General features: G+C 46.8%; 1 protein-coding gene across 1 annotated transcript in view; it reads right to left on the minus strand.

The window, feature by feature from the left end:
- Positions 1–18,064, minus strand: part of LOC115464838 (mucin-2-like) — a 75,334-nt gene extending 57,270 nt beyond the window's left edge. Inside the window, exon 1 of the mRNA XM_030195197.1 lies at positions 18,052–18,064. Coding sequence (XP_030051057.1) covers positions 18,052–18,064 — 13 coding nt within the window. The remainder of the gene's footprint in view (positions 1–18,051) is intronic.
- Between the last annotated feature and the right edge of the window lie 593 nt (positions 18,065–18,657).

Consider the following 18,657-nt stretch of genomic DNA (forward strand, 5'->3'; position numbering starts at 1 on the left):
GCAGGTGAGAGGGCAGAACCAGCAAACCCTGGACAAGGACTTTGGTGGGGTTATTTCGGCTGCAGGTTCTGCCCCGAGAGAAGCAGGTCCAGAGTTTACCTGGAAAACCCACGAAACAGAATGTGACCCTCGTTCTGAAAAAAGCAAGGCGCAGTGCCCCACGGTGCATGGAGCCGCCTATAACATGGCGCCGTGCCCTGATGGGCATTGCGCGCCGATGCCAGCGGGGTGCGAGCGAGGCATGGCGGGCAGGTTCCTGCCGGCCAAGTTTACCCCGCTGGTATGGGAGGAGAGAGAAGAGGGGTTTAAAAACCCCTGGGCGGAGCCCGGACGGCTGGTCCGAGGGGTCTCGGTTGCCTATGTGAGAAACCTTTGGACAATTCAGTCTTTCTGAATCCCTGATTCTTTCAGATGCTGATGCCCCATCCCTGAGCTAAGTAAGGCTCTCTCATGTCTTTTCCTCTTCTGATTCTTCCTTTTCCTATTTCCTGCAGCATCTGTATTGCTACTTTCAGTACAAACACTTGCATGACAAAATTGCTCAAATATATGTGCATAAGTGTATGGACATATCAGAGGAGTGTTCCTGTTGGCAAATTATAACCACTTACTGTAAGTACATACGAATTGCCAAACTGGGTCAGACCAAGGGTTCATCAAGCCCAGTATCCTGTTTCCAACAGTGGTCAATCCAGGTCACAAGTACCTGACAAGATCCCAAAACAGTACATTTTATGCTGCTTATCCCAGAAATAAGCAGTGGATTTTCCCAAGTCCATTTTAATAATGGCTTATGGACTTTTCTTTTAGGAAGCTATCCAAACCTTTTTTTAAACTCCGCTAAGCCAGCTGCTTTTACCTCATTCTCTGGCAACAAATTCCAGAGTTTAATTACATGCTGAGCAAAGAAATATTTTTGCCGATTTCTTTTAAACTAGTAAAAAAAAGCCTATTTCTCATTGAAATGAAACTGGCACTAGCATGGTAATCACCTTCTAACATTAATGTTTTTAAGGGAAGTTCCAGCGTCCCCCCTCCATCCCTTCCAATTCCAGGGTCCCCCTCCCTCCCAATTCCAGGGTCCCCCTTCTCTCTCTCCCTCCCTCCCTCCCTCCCAGTTCCAGGGTCCTCCCTCTCTCTCTCCCTCCCTCCCTCCCAATTCCAGGGTCCCCCTTCTCTCTCTCCCTCCCTCCCTCCCTCCCAGTTCCAGGGTCCCCCCTCTCTCTCTCCCTCCCTCCCTCCCTCCCAGTTCCAGGGTCCCCCTTCCCTTCCTCCCTCCCTCCCAGTTCCAGGGTACCCCCTCCCTTCTTCCCAGTTCCAGGGTCGTTGTCCCTCCCTCCAATTTCCAGGGTCATCGTCCCTCCCTCCCTCCCTTCCAGTTCCAGGCCCCCTCCCTCCGAATTTTAAAGTCATCCTGACTTACCTGTTGGGGTTATGGCAGCCAGCAGCAGCGGTAAAAAGCGTGCAGGCTCGGCACTTATTTCAGTTTTCCCTTCTCTGTCTCTCAGCTGTGGTCCCGCCCTCATTTCCTGTTTCCACAAGGGCGGGACCAGAGCTGAGAGACAGAGAAGGGAAAACTGAAATAAGTGCCAAGCCCGCACGCTTTTTACCCCGCGAGGTAAGTCAGGATGACTTTTAAAATTCGGAGGGAGGGGGCCTAGAACTGGAAGGGAGGGAGGGACGATGACCCTGGAACTGGGAGGGAGGGGGGACCCTGGAATTGGGATGGAGGGAGGGGGGACAGACAGCGACCCTGGAACTCGGAGGGAGGGAACGAATTTCCAGTGGGTGAACATTATATGCAGCCTTTCCTTCCCTCCCAGGGTGGGGCACTGAGAGTGAGTGCGAGGCCTGTGGTTGGTCCCTTCTCCTTCTTTCCCTGGCAACTATACAGAGTTCTCTCGAGGGCGGGGCGATTACGAACCCTACGAACACTACACAGCTTCACTGTCACGGAGTCAGCTTCAGAATGCTGGAGGTGCGAATTATTAGATTTACTACTTTGTAGCTTTATTGCGTGCCCCCTACTCCTAATATTTTTGGAAAGCGTAAACGAGGAATTCACGTCTACCCATTCCACTCCACTCATTATTTTATAGACCTCTATCATATCTCCTCTCAGCCATCTTTTCTCCAAGCTGAAGAGCCCTAGCCATTTCAGCCTTTCCGCTTAGGGAAGTCGTCCCATCCCCTTTATCATTGTTGTTGCCCGTCTCTGTACCTGTTCAAAATGTGCTATTATTTTGTGAGATGGCAGATTACAGCTGCTGCAGATACAGCAGCTAAACTTACATTAAGCAACAGAAATATGACAAATCTTCTCCTTTGCTATGTACATTGCACTGGTTGTCAGTACAGGCAAGAAATCCTTTCAACGGTTACGCTTAGTTATTAAGGGACCCAAAACACAGGGTTGAAAATATTTTCTAGTTTCTACCACGGGGCGCTTACCTGGCAGTAATCGGCAGTTGGTGCGTGCTGGACCCGGTTACTGCGGGAGACCTTACTGCTAAGTCAATGGGTGGCATTAAGGTCTCAGGACGAAAATGGACACGCACTGGTTTTCATTTTGCCACATGTCCATTTTCCGGCACAATAAAAAAATGCCTTTTCTCCAGGCGCATTCAGGAAATGGACCAGCGTTGCATCCAAAGCACACGCCTACACCAGCTCAGGCCACTTTAGGGTGTGCCTTAGTTAAAGGGCCTCTAAGGTCTTAAATGGTTGCATGCCAGAATATATATTGCATTTACTGATTTTTTTTTTCCATTTCACCAGAGATCTTTATGTTCAGACAGTCAGTTTTCCCTTTGCGTTTCCTCTGCCAAAAATGCACACTCTTAATAATGTTTGTCTGTCAAGCATTTTTCTTATCAGGCTGTCTCAATACAGAATGTTCTTCCAACCCAAATTAGGAACAGTAATTGTTATTTACACTTTCAAAACCCTGTTAAAACTATTTTGTTTGCTCATTTTTCGCTTAATTCAGACTCTGTTCCTTTAATTTAACTTTTAGTTTTTATTAGTAACTTGATTTAGGGCTATTTCTCAATATATGTTAATTTGATTATTTTGTAGCCAATTTTTTTAGTGTATTTGTAATTATATATTAACGATTTTGGTGTACTTTGTGCTTATGTTAGTTTGTTTGTATATTACAATTACTTTTCTATGGGCTCCTTTTACCACTGAATGTCAGGAAACCCATGGGAATTGAATGGCATTCTTCACATTCAGCCTGCTGCTGATCGATAGCACTGCTTTCTAAAACAAGCCCCTATACCTGTAATCCTCTCTGGACCTATTGGGTCCAGATCTAGTCCAGTTATCCTCTTCCAGCAGTGGCTAATCCAGGTCAAAAGTACCTGGCAGAAACCCAAATAGTAGCAACATTCCATGGCTTCCCATGTCTGTCTCAATAACACACTGTGGACTTTTCCTCCAGGAACTTGTCCAAACCTTTTTTTAAACCCGGATATGCTAACTGCTGTTACCACATCCTCTGGCAATGAGTTCCAAAACTTAATTATTCTTTGAGTGAAAAATATTTCCTCCTATTTGTTTTAAAAGTATTTCCATGTAATTTCATTAAGTGTCTCCTGGTCTTTGTACTTTTTGAAAAACTGAAAAATCGATTCACTTCTACTCATTCTACACCACTCTGGCTTATGTAGACTTCAGTCATTTCCCCCCATAGCCATCTCTTTTCATAGAAACATGATGGCAGATAAGGGCTAAATGTCCCATCTAGTCTGCCCATCCTCAGTAACCACTATCTCCCCCTTTCCCTAAGAGATCCCACATGCCTGCCTCACCCTTTTTTAAAATTCTGGCACAGTCCTTGTCTCCACAACCTCCCCGGGAGGCCATTCCATGCATCTACCACCCTTTCCATAAAACAGTATGTTCTTAGATTCCTCCTAAGCCTATTTCCTCTTAACTACATCCTATGCCCTCTCATTCCAGAGGTTTCCTTCATTTGAAAAAGGCTTTCTTCCTGTCCATTATTGCCCCTGAGATATTTAAATGTCTCTATCATATTTTATTTATTTATTTATTACATTCGTATCCCACATTTTCCCGCATAGCAGTAGGCTCAATGTGGCTTACAGGTTCCGGAGAGGAAAGTACTAACTCCGGGAATATATACAGAGTGGAAAATAGAGTAACAGTAGGTGCAAGGAAGCTGATAAGGTTCCGGAAAAGAGAATACAACTCTGGGACGAATATATAGAGAGAAGTAATCCCAATGAGGCTGATAAGTCTCCGGGGATGGGGCTACAGCTTCTAGTGAGCAATACAAGAAGTACACTTATAACTGGAGTGGTAAAATTCATAGAGTTTGAAGTAATAGGACTATGTGGAAGGGGTATTGTTCATTTTTTAGTTTGATAGATGTGATGCATTGTTCATGAATTAGTTCAGGTCTGCTGGGTAGGTTTTCCGGAAGAGGTGAGTCTTGAGGTTTTTTATCCCCTCTCTCCCGCCTCTCTTCCAGTGTATACAATAGACTTAGGGAAAATCTACTGCTTATTTCTAGCATAAGCAGCTTAAATGTGTTTACTGTTTTGGGATCTTGCCAGGTACTTGCAACCTGGATTGGCCACTGTTGGAAATAGGATGCTGGACTTGATGGACCTTCGGTCTGTCCCAGTATGGCAATACTTATGTTCTTATGTTGAGGTTCATAAGTCTGTCCCTGTATGTTTTATGACGGAGACCACTTACCAATTTTGTAGCCGCCTTCTGGATCGACTCTATCCTGTTTATATATTTTTGTAGGTGTGGTCTCCAGAATTGCATGGAGTACTCTAAATTGGGCCTCACCAGAGACTTATTTATACAGGGACACTATCACCTCTTTTTTCCTGCTGGTCATCCCTCTCCTTATGCACCCGAGCATCCTTCTGGCTTTGACTGTCGCTTTTTCTACCTATTTGGAAACCTTGAGGTCATCAGACACAGTCACCCCAAGTCCCACTCTTCTTTCGTACACAGAAGCACTTCACCCCCTATATTCCCTAGGATTCTTTTAACCCAAGTGCATGACCCTGCATTTCTTAGCATTAAATCTTAGTTGCCATTTATCGGATCATTCTTCAAGCTTCGCTAGATCCTTCCTCATGCCATCCACACCCTACGGAGTAAGAGGGCACATACCAAGGTCCCTCAGTTTATTTATACATTGCCTGCGCAGAACCAGGGCCGTGCTGATGCGGTAAGTGCCGCAGGGGGGCGCCACTGCCCTGCCTCCGTCTGCTCACTTGCAAAATCTTTCACATGAACTTGTGATTCTCCTATTTCCGCTGCCCTCCCTTTTCATGCAAAGGAGCAGTATTAATTGAGGCAGGCACGCTCTTCAAGTTACATGAGAATACAACCAGATTGCTATTTATGCTTCAGTTTAGGGCTAGCTCCTCAGTCAGGGTGAGTTTCAGAGCTTGAAACAGCATTCAAATTAAAGAGAACCTGAAATTTTAAAAGTGCTAAAAATAAGTTTTAAAAGTATTTGCCTTAAATCTAATTGCAGAATTCAGGTGCTGGGAGTCTGTACTTGGTTGTCATATGCTCAGATTTGTTTAAATCATATGCAAATTAGTCCGGTGTTTTTCACTAAACATTCCCATGAGTGTCTGTATGTTAATCTGCATTCAAATAGCGCTCTCTGATTGGATGATCAGCTTCTGTTAAGAAATCTGCCGGGGAAGTGAACAGAGTGAGAGCTGTCCTTTGCCAAGAGAGACATCCAGCTGTGACTTCCTGTGTTTGTTGACTGAAATTATAAAAGAGTGCCTGATTGTGGTAAATGAGAAAATATAAGTGAAAAGAGATTGGTGGCGATTGAAGTTTCTCTAGTGAGAAAAGGATCGGAATATTTCAGGATTACTTGAAGTTTATGAAGAATAGAAAAGGGTGAATTTCAGTTTAAGAGTGTTTAAATCCTATAAGCTATATAAAGGCTAGGTAGATTTAAGTGACTGTAAGCAAGGAAACCTTAATATTTGATCTGAAATAAATATTTGATCTGAGATAGTTGATCAGAGATAAATGTTTGATCTGAATTATATCCTTTGGTGCAAAGGAGATTAGAATGCAATAGAGTATTTCTTTCTGTTTACCAGTACAGTCAAATAATTCCATTCCACTTAAATAATTTTTTGTTATATATATGAGGGAATAGTATCTGGATTTATTGTAAATCAAATTGATTCCATTCACAGGAATTCATATTCACCTTCACCTTCATGCATTCATCCGATATTATCTTTTAAGGATGAAGTTTTATTTTATGTTCACTCTGTCTCTTGTGAGCTGAGCACAGTTAGTTTCCTCGGCTGGCACGACTACATATTAGAGGTATTTTGATACTGTGTGAAGTTTTACCACAGACGGGTGACATATATAAAACATTCTCCTTGGATAGGATGTGATATGTGAAAATACATTTTGCTTTAATGAAATTGCTAAACTTTAGAGTCAGAGACTTATCAATGAGGGATACATACAGTGCTATTTTTTCCTGAGGTCCAGCTTACTTGCCTGCTCCCTTCTGTTCCTGCTCTGCTGGATGGGGGGGGGGCGCCAACCGATAGTCTGCAGGGGGGCACCAGAGACCCTAGGCAAGGCCCTGCGCAGAACCGTGTCAAAGGCTTTGCTAAAATCCAAGTACACCATATCTAGTGCCTCTCCCTCGTCCAACTGTTTGGTCACCCAGTCAAAGAAATCAATCATATTTGTCTGACATGACCTGCCTCTAGTGAAACCATGCTGCCACGGGTCCTGCAGTCCATTCGATTTGAGAAACCTTACAATCCTCTGCTTTAGAAGCATTTCCATTAGTTTACTCACCACCGAAGTCATTTTCCAAGCTGAAGAGACCTAACCTCTTTAGTCTTTCCTCATAATAGCTTCATTTCATGTCCTCTAGTTGTACAGATTCCCCAACTTTGAAAAAGTCTTGTGTGTATTGATACTTCTCAAGTATTTAAATGTCATTATACTATCACCCCTGTTTTCCCTCTTACTCCATGGTATAGACATTTAGGTCTTCAAGTCTCTTCTCATACATCTTCTGTCGCAGAACGTTCACCATTTTGGTCACCTTTCTCTGAACCACTTCAAGTCTTTTTACATCCTTAGCAAAATACAGCTTCTAGAACTGAACACAGTGGGGCCTCACCAATGACTTGTACAAGGGCAATTTTAACTCCTCCTATCAACTGCTTATGCCTCTCTCTAGGCAGGCCTTGCATCCTTCTAATTATCTATTCCTTTCCTAATATTTTCTATCATCCTGCTTTTTTGGGGTCTGCTGCTGCACACGGGGCAGAAGATTTCAACGTATTGCCCACATGACGCCTACATCTTTTTCTTGGGTGGAGACTTTTAATGTTGAACCTAACATCGCATAGCTGTTTGTCCACATTAAATTTCATCTGCCATTTGGATGCCTAATCTTCAAGCTTCCTAAGGTCTTCCTGCAATTTTTCACAGTCCGCATGTCTTTTAACAACTTGGAATAGTTTTGTGTCATCTGCAAATTTAATTGAGGCTATGCTTAACTGGAGCCAGTCAAAATCCCGTCCCTTGCTTTTGCTGGGGAGCAGCGGGGGGCCTTAGGCACACGCTGTTGATGAGAACAAGCACACTGGGGCTGAGCCTGAATAGGCTGTCGGAACGCCAGAGTGTACCTACACCTAGCATAGCAATAGGGAGCACTCAGTGGCCCCCCAAAAAGCCTCCTAGTTGAGTAGGCTGTATGGGAGAGACAAGCCATAGCATCATTGTGCTTCTTGATCTGGCCAACCAGGTCTTCTACCTTCTCTCTGAAAAGATTATCCCCCTGGAAAGGTACATCCGCCATCCTCTGCTGGACCGAATGGTCTAGGTCAGAGACATGCGGCCATGAGAGTCTGCTCATTGTTATACCCTGAGCAGAGTTCTGGATGCCACATCAAAAGTATCGTAAGCGCCCATGGCCAGGAATTTACGACACGCCTTCTGCTGCCTGACCACCTGGCGAAAAGGCTCAGCCTGCTCTCAAGGGAGGGCATCAACCAAGGTAGACAGCTTCCTCACCAAGTTCTGTAAGTGAATGCTCATGAAGAGCTGGTAAGATTGGATATGGGCAGCGAGCATAGCAGCCTGATACGTCTTCCTCCCAAAAGAGTCCAAGGTCCTAGCTTCTCTGCCTGGGGGCACCGAGGCATAGTCTCTAGACTCTCTTGAGGGCAAAGTCCACCACCATGGAGTAGTGGGGTACCTGAGACCTCATCAACCCAGATTTACCATGGATTTGATACTGGGAATCAGTCTTCTTAGGGATCACGGGACCACACTGAGGGAACGACCAGTTCCGCATAAGGACTTCCTGGAGTACCTTATACAAGGGAGCCTACTGAGAGTGAAGGAGTAGCCTATTGGCTAGTGCAGTGGACTTTGATCCTGGGGAACTGAGTTTGATTCCCACTGCAGCTCCTTGTGACTCTGGGCAAGTCACCAAACCCTCCATTGCCCCTGGTACAAAATAAGTACCTGAATATATGTAACCCGCTTTGAATGTAGTTGCAAAAACCTCAGAAAGGCGGTATATCAAGTCCCATTTCCCTTTCCCCTTTCCCTTAGGTGGAGAGAAATAGTCCAGGACCTCGAGCATCTCAGCCTTGACCTCATCCTCCACTTCCATAGGGAATGGAATGGCCTCAGCCATTTCCCGAACAAACGATGTAAAGGAGAGGCTCTCAGGAGGAGACAGTCTCCTTTCAGGTGGAGGGGAAGGAGGGAATCCCAAAAGACCAATTTACTTCAATTCTTTGAAGGAGTAAACAAACATGTGGACAAAGGGGAACCGGTTGATATTGTGTATCTGGATTTTCAAAAGGCGTTTGACAAGGTACCTCATGAAAGGCTACAGAGGAAATTGGAGGGTCATGGGATAGGAGGAAATGTCCTATTGTGGATTAAAAACTGGTTGAAGGATAGGAAACAGAGAGTGGGGTTAAATGGTCAGTATTCACAATGGAGAAGGGTAGTTAGTGGGGTTCCTCAGGGGTCTGTGCTGGGACCGCTGCTTTTTAATATATTTATAAATGATTTAGAGATGGGAGTAACTAGCGAGGTAATTAAATTTGCTGATGACACAAAGTTATTCAAAGTTGTTAAATCGCGACAGGATTGTGAAAAATTACAAGAGAACCTTACGAGACTGGGAGACTGGGCAGCTAAATGGCAGATGACGTTTAATGTGAGCAAGTGCAAGGTGATGCATGTGGGAAAAAAGAACCCGAATTATAGCTACGTCATGCAAGGTTCCACGTTAGGAGTTATGGACCAAGAAAGGGATCTGGGTGTCGTCGTCAATAATACGCTGAAACCTTCTGCTCAGTGTGCTGCTGCGGCTAGGAAAGCGAATAGAATGTTGGGTATTATTAGGAAAGGTATGGAAAACAGGTGTGAGGATGTTATAATGCCGTTGTATCGCTCCATGGTGTGACCGCACCTTGAGTATTGTGTTCAATTCTGGTCGCCGCATCTCAAGAAAGATATAGTAGAATTGGAAAAGGTGCAGCGAAGGGCGACTAAAATGATAGCGGGGATGGGACGACTTCCCTATGAAGAAAGATTAAGGAGGCTAGGGCTATTCAGCTTGGAGAAGAGACGGCTGAGGGGAGACATGACAGAGGTATATAAAATAATGAGTGGAGTGGAACAGGTGGATGTGAAGCGTCTGTTCACGCTTTCCAAAAATACTAGGACTAGGGGGCATGCGATGAAACTACAGTGTAGTAAATTTAAAACAAATCGGAGAAAATTTTCTTCACCCAACGGTATAATTAAACTCTGGAATTCGTTGCCAGAGAAAGTGGTGAAGGCGGTTAGCTTAGCAGAGTTTAAAAAGAGGTTGGATGGTTTCCTAAAGGACAAGTCCATAAACTACTAAATGGACTTGGGAAAGATCCACAATTCCAGCAATAACATGTATAGAATGTTTGTACGTTTGGGAAGCTTGCCAGGTGCCCTTGGCCTGGATTGGCCGCTGTCATGGACAGGATGCTGGGCTCGATGGACCCTTGATCTTTTCCCAGTATGGCATTACTTATGTACTTATGTATTAAGTACCTGGGATCTTCCTCTGATTCCCACGAGCGCTCCTCCTCAGTATCAGAAAGCACTTCCCTAAGGGAGCTCCGAGACTGAGCCTGCCTCGATGCTGAGGATCAACATTCTTGATGGTGATGTCGAGGGGCCGACACCCGCATGGACTGCAACGAAGCTTCCTCCACTGATGTCATTGGGGAGTCGACCTGAGTGGCAACCGACACCGGAGCTGCAAAGCAGCACCGAGGTTGGAGACCTCACCGCAGGTGAAAGGCCAGACACAGCTGCAGAGGTGGCATGGCAGGCACAAGCACCCCCAATGCCAAAGCAGTCTGACGCAGCAGTTCATCCAGAAGCTCTGGAAGTAAGGCCCAGATGTGCTCGTCGAGAAGCCGCCATTGGAGAAGGCTGTGGGGACTGGTGGAGCAGTCGGTGGCAGAATTGGTTGAGGGCTCGGGAGCTGGAACTGGACTGCTAAGAGGCCAACACATCGTACATCTTGTATGAAGAGGGAGTGGTCCTCCTAGCGCCGATGCTTCTCGGGCACTGAATCCCTCAAGCCCCAGAGCTCCCGGCACTGCGTGAAGAAGGAGATTGATGATGGAGCTTCTTCACCTTTGCTTGATGCCCGTCACCAAGGCTCCTTGGTGCCGACAGGGATGACGTCGAATCCTCACGTCGTCTCGGGGTCGGATCCGACAATGGACAGTCCTAGGGGGCCTGCGCAGCAGGAGGCCTCGAGATAGGTGGAGATCCACTCGATGTCTCACTACTCCCAGTGGCCTCTCAGCAGCCATGTGTACCTCTGCTCCTGATATCGATGCGTTCCTTGATGTTGATGTCGCCAACCTCGGTACCGATGCCAACGTCGAAGGACCCGGACCCGAACCCCAAACAGTTTCTTGCGTTGGGCCTTCTCGAGCCGTTGGGTCCCTTTCTCATACGAAGACACAGGTCACAACGGGCCTGGCCTATGGTCGGGCCCAAGGCACTGAATACACCAAGAATGGGTATCTGTACCTGAGATAGTCCGGTTGCAGCAAGTACAACGTTTGAAGCCGCTGGGTGTTTTTGATGACATGGAAGGAAAAACGGCACTCGATTGTGCTAAGTGAAAAGGGTAGAAGAACCCGACTGCGTGGCCTAAGAGAAAAGAAATGAGGGGGAAAAACCACGACAAATCTCAAATATCAAAAAGAGAAGGCTCTTTTCCCGGGCACTAACAAGGAGCATAGAATGAACCTGCAGCACCTCGTCACAGAAAGAAAAGAAACCTGAGATACGCGCTTGCGTGGCACTGCACACACGCCAGAAGGCTCTAGCAAAGTTTTCTTTTTGTTATGGCAATGCCGGTTCCTAGGCCGGCCGCGGACCGTCGACCCAGTTTTGAGAACAACTCAGCCTGCTTGTCCTCGGAGAATGAAAATATCGGCAGAATATAAATGATACAACATAACAGGCTGCAACAGTAGAATTATTCATGAATTCTGCACAATAATAATAGTATATTTATTTGTAGCCCGTATTATCATGGCATCCTAAGTGGAGAAGAAATTTACATACATAATAAAATACATTGTGACATCTTAATAGACAAAAAGATGGGAAAGACAAAGAAACTGGAATAAATAAGTGGGTGATTAGATGAAGGTGAATTATAGGTAACCAGAGCTCAGTTGCTCTCCGTGTTGACAACGTACTGAGACAGGTCCTGCAGGAAGGAAAAAGTGCACTGGTGAGTATTATCTGCTGGGAAATTGCATTCACATTTCAGAAAAGGTAGACGGTGTTAAGTAGGTAATTTCAGGGTCTTAAAAAAACAATCTGCTTGGGTGGAGTGGCCAAAATGGCGGCATGCTAGTTTGGAGTTTCACATCGCTTGACGCTTTGGGGGTTTGTGAACCGCTGTCCCCCCCTTAGAATATGCCTCATGCCAAGTGTAAAGGGGTTTTGAAGGCTGTACCTGTGCCAACCCAATCCTCTTCATCAGTCCTCAGAAATTAACCGGGAGAAGGGGGTGTTCTGTCCTCTGACAGCCTCGCACTAGTTTATAGTGTGATCCTAAAAGGTGTGTAATGCCTTTACTGTTATTCTCATTTCTAAGGACTATCATTGCTGCAGTTCTCACTCTGCAAAGGTGCGTGAGCAAGGCATTATGTGTAATGTAGTTCATAAGCAATGCAACCGCACTTGCTTGGCTGTGTAAGACACTGTTTACCACGGGTTGTGAGGCTGCCCAGACCTCCTCTATCTCTCTGCCAAAGCTTGGCTCTTTTGTCTTCCTGCTATCATTTCCTGGTCATTCTCACTATCTCTGTCCTGGGAGGTCAGCCAGGCATGACCTTTCCCTCCAATCGAGGGCTGTCCTCTAGCACCTCCCTTGCCACCCCGGTTGCAGGTTCGTCCCCATTGGTCTCTATCTGCTCCTCCCCGAGCCTATGTGAAGCTTCAACACCCCTTTGTCCCTTCAGCCATGAGGCATTCCATCATCTTGGCCCAGACAGCTTTGTCCTGCCTGGAACTGCCCGGCAATGAACTTGGGTTTTTTACCTTGAAACATCTCCTCCCTAATGAGATATCGCACATCTCAGTCACCCAGCTTTGAAGCATTTTCTACCTGTCCAACTATCTTTCTCCCCTGCAATAAAGCTACCTCTCCTCAGATCTCACCTCCAACCACTGAAACAGCTCCCAGAACGGCGGAGTCTCTGTGCCCTGGGGCAGCACTTCTGAACATCTGACTGGTGAGTAAATTATCTGTGATTTATTCAATAAAAGAGACTTCATAAAAATAATAGAGACTTCAGGTGATTGGTGTGGCCAAGATTATAACAGCCAAGACATTGATGCCTCAAGTTAACAAGCTCAAGAGTCCTTGACAGGGGTTCCTGCCTGAGTGTTAGGCAAAGGAGTGTCATCACTCACAACATTATGTTATGTTAAAAAAAGACTTATCTCTCGCCAATTCCCTCGCCAAAACAACTTAAGACAGATTAAACAACAGTAATTATCAGGTCAATCATAAATTAGTATGCAAATGAGTTTTAAAAAGCTTTACGAAATGAATAATAATTTATTTCTAAATATAATTCATCAGGAAGATTATTCCGTAATCCAATGGCCAGAAAGAAAAAAGAGTGAGAAAATAAGGTTTATACCTCACACTTTTAGTTGAGGGAAAAGTTAATAGGAAATAATTACAGGCCCTGGAAGTTGTTTTAGTAACATTTTTATCAATTGATGACCATCTAAAAACTTAGGGGGTCTTTTACTAAAGTTTAGCTCAAGTATCTGCAGCAGGGACCCCATTTTAATCCTTTAGGCCTCGAGCTAAGCTTCAGTAAAAGGAACCCCCTTAAAGACCAAACATAACACTTTAAAATCAATCCGAGCTTTGGCACCTGGCAGCCAATGTAAGAACCACGAAAGTGGAAAGAGCACCAACGTCTCCGCGTCCAGTTCCCACTCTTCACCTTGCCCTCAGCAATGGAGTAACGATCTATTTGTGATTTTCAAAATATCAATCTTGGAGATCAGTTTTAAGCCTAAATATAAGAATTACTATAACCAATCATGATGGGCTATTGCACAATTGCACTCACATGTGACACCTTGTGGGGTGGAGCTTGGGCAAAATCGGGAGGGAGTCCAGCAAGGCTGTCAGTCCTGGAACAACAGAGGCAAGGAAGACGGTCCGCAACGCCAGTGCAGCAGTATCAGACAAATTAGCATGATTCTACCCTTCAGTCCTGTTTCTGCTAAATGTTGTTCTGCGTGACTCGATTCCTTCTTTAACATATGCACACGCTCCCCGCTACCAATGTGATGTGATCCACTCTAGGTTTATCTTGATAATGATAGGTGTGCCATTGATTGTCCCTTTCCATCAGGTCTCTAAGATGCCTATTTATTTATTAGGATTTATTTACTGCCTTTTTAAAGGAATTCACTCAAGGTATTATATCTACCGCTTCAGTTTGGGCTGCTTTTATCAAGGGGCCTGTGGTTGCATCAGCACATGGATTTGCTGTGCAGCGAGAACCCCTTTTACTACAGCGAGTAAAAAGACAAAAAAAGGGAAATGGCTCTATGTTAAAAAAGTTTTTGGACGGCATTCCTAAAGGAACAGTCCATAGACCATTATTAAATGGACTTGGGGAAAATCCACTATTTCTGGGATAAGCAGCATAAATGTATTGTACTGTTTTGTGATCTTGCCAGGTACTTGTAACCTGGATTGGCCACTGTTGGAAACAGGATGCTGGGCTTGATGGACCTTTGGTCCGTCCCAGTATGGCAATACTTATGTACTTGGGATTGCTGAATGGAATCTTGCTACTCTTTGGGTTCTACATGGAATGTTGCTACTCTTTGGGTTTCTGCAGGTACTTGTGACCTGGATTGCCACTGTTGGAAACAGGATGCTGGGCTCGATGGACCTTTGGTCCGTCCAGTATGCAACACTTATGTACTTATGGTAAATAAATAGTTGCTGCATGGCCATTTCCGTGGGGAACCCTTACCCCCACTCATTTAGCTGACTGTAAGGGGTCCTGCACTATCCTGGTGCTGGGTAACTCCTGGAGGTAAAAAGAAATTTCTGGTGGTGCCAGAAATGGTGTTTGCTGGGGGTGGCTTTACCACCGCTCTGACGTTAGGCCTGGCAGTAGTTGCCAGATTGGCGTATGACCAAGTGTCGGTAGCTGTACCACCGCTGGGTCAAAGGGCCTCTTAGTCAGGTGTACAGCGCTGCGTATGTCTAGTAGCGCTATAGAAATGATAAGTAGTAGTAGTAGTAGTGCTATACACTCTAACTCTCTGGTCTTGTTTTTTGGGCTTCTCGTATTTGTATTCAGAGAGTTGAAAGAACATTTTGGGGACAGAGAGTTGCACGTAAACACATACTTTCAGATTTCCAAATATATGAGTACCTACATTAATGGCAGCTGCAGATCTTTGGACATGAGAAATTCTTCCCTTTCAAAACTGATGTAAAGTCATAAGAGAATAAGATTTGCCAAACACGGTCAGACCAAACGTCCATCAAACTAAAGCATCCTGTTTCCATTCAGGTAACAAATACCTGGTAAGATCTGAAAAGATAGGGCAGCTCTATGCCACATACCCCAGAGATAAGAAGTCACTTTTTCCAAGTCGGCCTTAATAACACAGACTTATTCTTCCGGAACTTTTCCAAAACCTTTTTAAACCCACTTCTTTTACTACATCATCTTTGCAACAAATTCCAGAGCCTAAGCAAAAAAATATTTCTTCAATATGTATAGTGTGTAACAGTACATGTAGATTCCACACATGTGTGTGGTTTGAAAGATGTAATTCAAGCAAAGAAGTACCAAGAGCCTTCAAAACCAGAACACATCGTGAACCAATGCTATATATCAATGACCCGACACGGGCAATGTTTCAACACTCAACGCCTCAATCAGGGATCGTACAACACAACAGTTGCAAAATGAACCAGCCCACCATCGAGATGTCAATAATGATTCTAGAGAGGCATAGCCCACACAGGTGAGGTCTAGTGAAGCAATCAGCACAGAGACTAGAGACAAGACAAACACAGACAGAAGCCAGCAGAGCTGCTGACCCCCAGAAAGAAGCTTCTTCCTGCCTGTCCCAGTCCGCAGTTCCAGCCTCTCCCTGCCTGTTCCTGCCTCCTGCTCCGGCTTGCCCCGGTCCGCCTGATCCAGCTCCTTCCTGCTTGTTCCAGTCCGCCTGTTCCAGCCACCTTTTCCAGCCTGTCCCGGTCCGACTGATCCAGCTTCTTCCTGCTTGTTCCAGCCTGCCTAATCCAGCTGCTTCTCCCTGCTCGTTCCAGTCCATCTGCTCCAGTCACTCCAGTCCGCCTGATCCAGCATCTCCAGTCTGTTCTGGTCCGCCTGATCCAGCTTCTCCCTGCTAGCATGTTCCTGCCCTAGTGTGTTCCAGTCCGCCTGCTCCCAAGCCTACTCCTGTCTGCATGATCCCATCTCGTGATCCCAGCTTGTTCCAGTACGTCGATCCCAGCTTGCTCCAGTACGCCGACCCAGCTTCCCCTGCTTGCTCCAGTGTTCCAGTCAGGCTTCTCCCTGCTTGTTCCAGCCCATCTGCTCCAGTACACCTACTTGCTCCAGTACACCTGCTCCAGCCTGCCTACTCCGGTACACCTGCTCCAGCCTGCCTACTCCAGTACATCTGCTCCAGCGTGTTCCAGTCCGCCTGATCCAGCTCCTCCCTGCTTGTTCCAGTACACCTGCTCCAGCCTGCCTACTCCGGTACACCTGCTCCAGCCTGCCTACTCCAGTACATCTGCTCCAGCGTGTTCCAGTCCGCCTGAACCAGCTTCTCCCTGCTTGTTCCAGTACACCGGCTCCAGTCTGCCTGAACCAGCTTCTCCCTGCTTATTCCATACACCTGCTCCAGCCTGCCCGCTCCAGTACATCTGCTCCAGCGTGCTCCGATCCACCTGAACCAGCTTCTCCCTGCCTGTTCCAGTCCATCTGCTCCAGCCTGCTTGCTCCAGCTTCTCCCTGCTCATCTGCACCAGCTTGTTCCAGCCTGCCTGCTAGCTTGTCAGCCATTGACTTACTCGCCTGCCTGCTAACTTGTCAGCCTTGTCTTTATGCTTCTCTCAGAATCTCCCTGCTTGTTCTTGTCCACCGGGCTCCAGCATGCCCCAACCCGCCTACTAGCTTGTCAACCACTGATTTACTTGCCTACCTACAACTTGTCAGCTATTGACCTACCTACCCCCCAGCCTCTCCCTGCTCATCCCTGTCCATCCGCATCAGCTTGCTTCAGCCCGCCTGCTAGTTTGGCAGCCACTGCCCTCACCTTGCCTGCCTGCTAACTTGTCAGCCATTGACTTACCTGCTCTCCAGTCCATCTATCCCTCCATTCCAAGCCTCCGACTCTCCGCTCTATCTATCTACTTCTCACCTCAGGTCTCTACCACTTACACCGCAATCACTACTTATGGCCCCTGTCCACATCCTCTTCCTTGCCCGTCCCTTCCTAATCTTTTTCCCCTCCCCTTACCGCTGTCCACTGCTGGAACTCATTGCCCCCTGTGTTCCCTCCCAACCTGCCCACTACGGCAATTACCCTATCCACCCCCATCCCTCACCACCTCACCATCTCTCTTGTCCCCCTCCTCCTTCCTAGCCCTTAATCTTCAACACCTCCTTCCTACCATTAACCCTTCACCATTCTCTTAAGTGCACCCGTCTTCGTCGCCCTTCGTCGCCCGACCTCCCCCACCTCCTCCGCACTCTCCTGCTCCTCCTCCTGCTATCGTGGGAGACATTAATCACTAATCCAGGTCCCCCTACCTGTCCTCCTCCTACCACAACAAACGATTCCGTAACGCCTCCAATCTCGTCTCTATCCCTCCCTCCCCCCCTCTTCCCTCCCCTTCTCATGTGCTTTGTGGAATGCCCACTCAGTCTGCAACAAACTGCCCTTCATCCACGATCTCTTCATCTCTCGCTCCCCTTCAAACTACTCGCCCTAACCGAAACCTGGCTCTCCCCTGACAACTACTCTGCCTCAGTCGCCGCCCTTTGTCATGGAGGTATCTCTTCTCCCACACTCCCCGCCCAGATGGCCGCGGCGGAGGCGTCGGGCTACTTCTCTCGCCCTCCTGTAGTTTTCCAACCCCTCCTCCTGCCGCAGTCTCACTGCTTTCTCGTCCTTTGAAGCTCACTCCATCCGACTATTCACCCAGTACCACTCAGAGTTGCCATCATCTACCGCCCCCCTGATAAGCCCCTCTCTTCATTCCTTACTGACTTCGACGCCTGGCTCACCGTCTTTCTCGATCCCGCATCTCCATCCCTCATTCTTGGTGATTTAACATTCACGTTTGACAACCCATCCAACTCCTACGCTTCTAAATTCCTCACCCTGATTCCTCCTTTAACCTCCGACTATCCTCTACCGCCCCCTACTCACCGTGATTGGCCATTGTCTCGACCTCGGTCTCTTCTCTTCCTGCTCACCTTCTAATTTCTGCACCTCAGTCCTTCCTATCTCAGATCATCACCTAATCACCCTCACACTTCATCACCTCCCCCTCAACCTCGGCCCAACTATAACCACTACCTTCAGGAATCTCCAAGCTGTCGACCCCCCTACCCTATCCTCTCACATCTCCAATCTCTTCCATCCATCTCGTCTTCTGAATCTGTCGACACGGCTGTCTCTACCTACAATGAAATTCTCTCCACTGCTCTGGATACCCTAGCACCATCTGTCTCTCGCCCCACTAAGCGCATTAATCCTCAGCCCTGGTTAACCCCATGCATCCGTTACCTTCGCTCCTGCACCCGATCTGCCTGAACGACTCTGGAGGAAATCTCGCACCCTGTCAGAATTCACCCATTACAAATTCATGCTATCCTCCTTCCAGTCCTCCCTATTCCTTGCCAAACAGGAACATTATTCTCAATTAACCAATTCTCTGGCTCCAAACCCTCGTCGCCTCTTCGCAACCCTCAACTCCCTACTTAAAGTGCCCTCCGCTCCCACCCCCCCCCCCCTCCACTCTCTCCTCAAACA

This window comes from Microcaecilia unicolor, chromosome 3 (genome assembly GCF_901765095.1).
Source record: "Microcaecilia unicolor chromosome 3, aMicUni1.1, whole genome shotgun sequence".
Classification (NCBI taxonomy): Eukaryota; Metazoa; Chordata; class Amphibia; order Gymnophiona; family Siphonopidae; genus Microcaecilia; species Microcaecilia unicolor.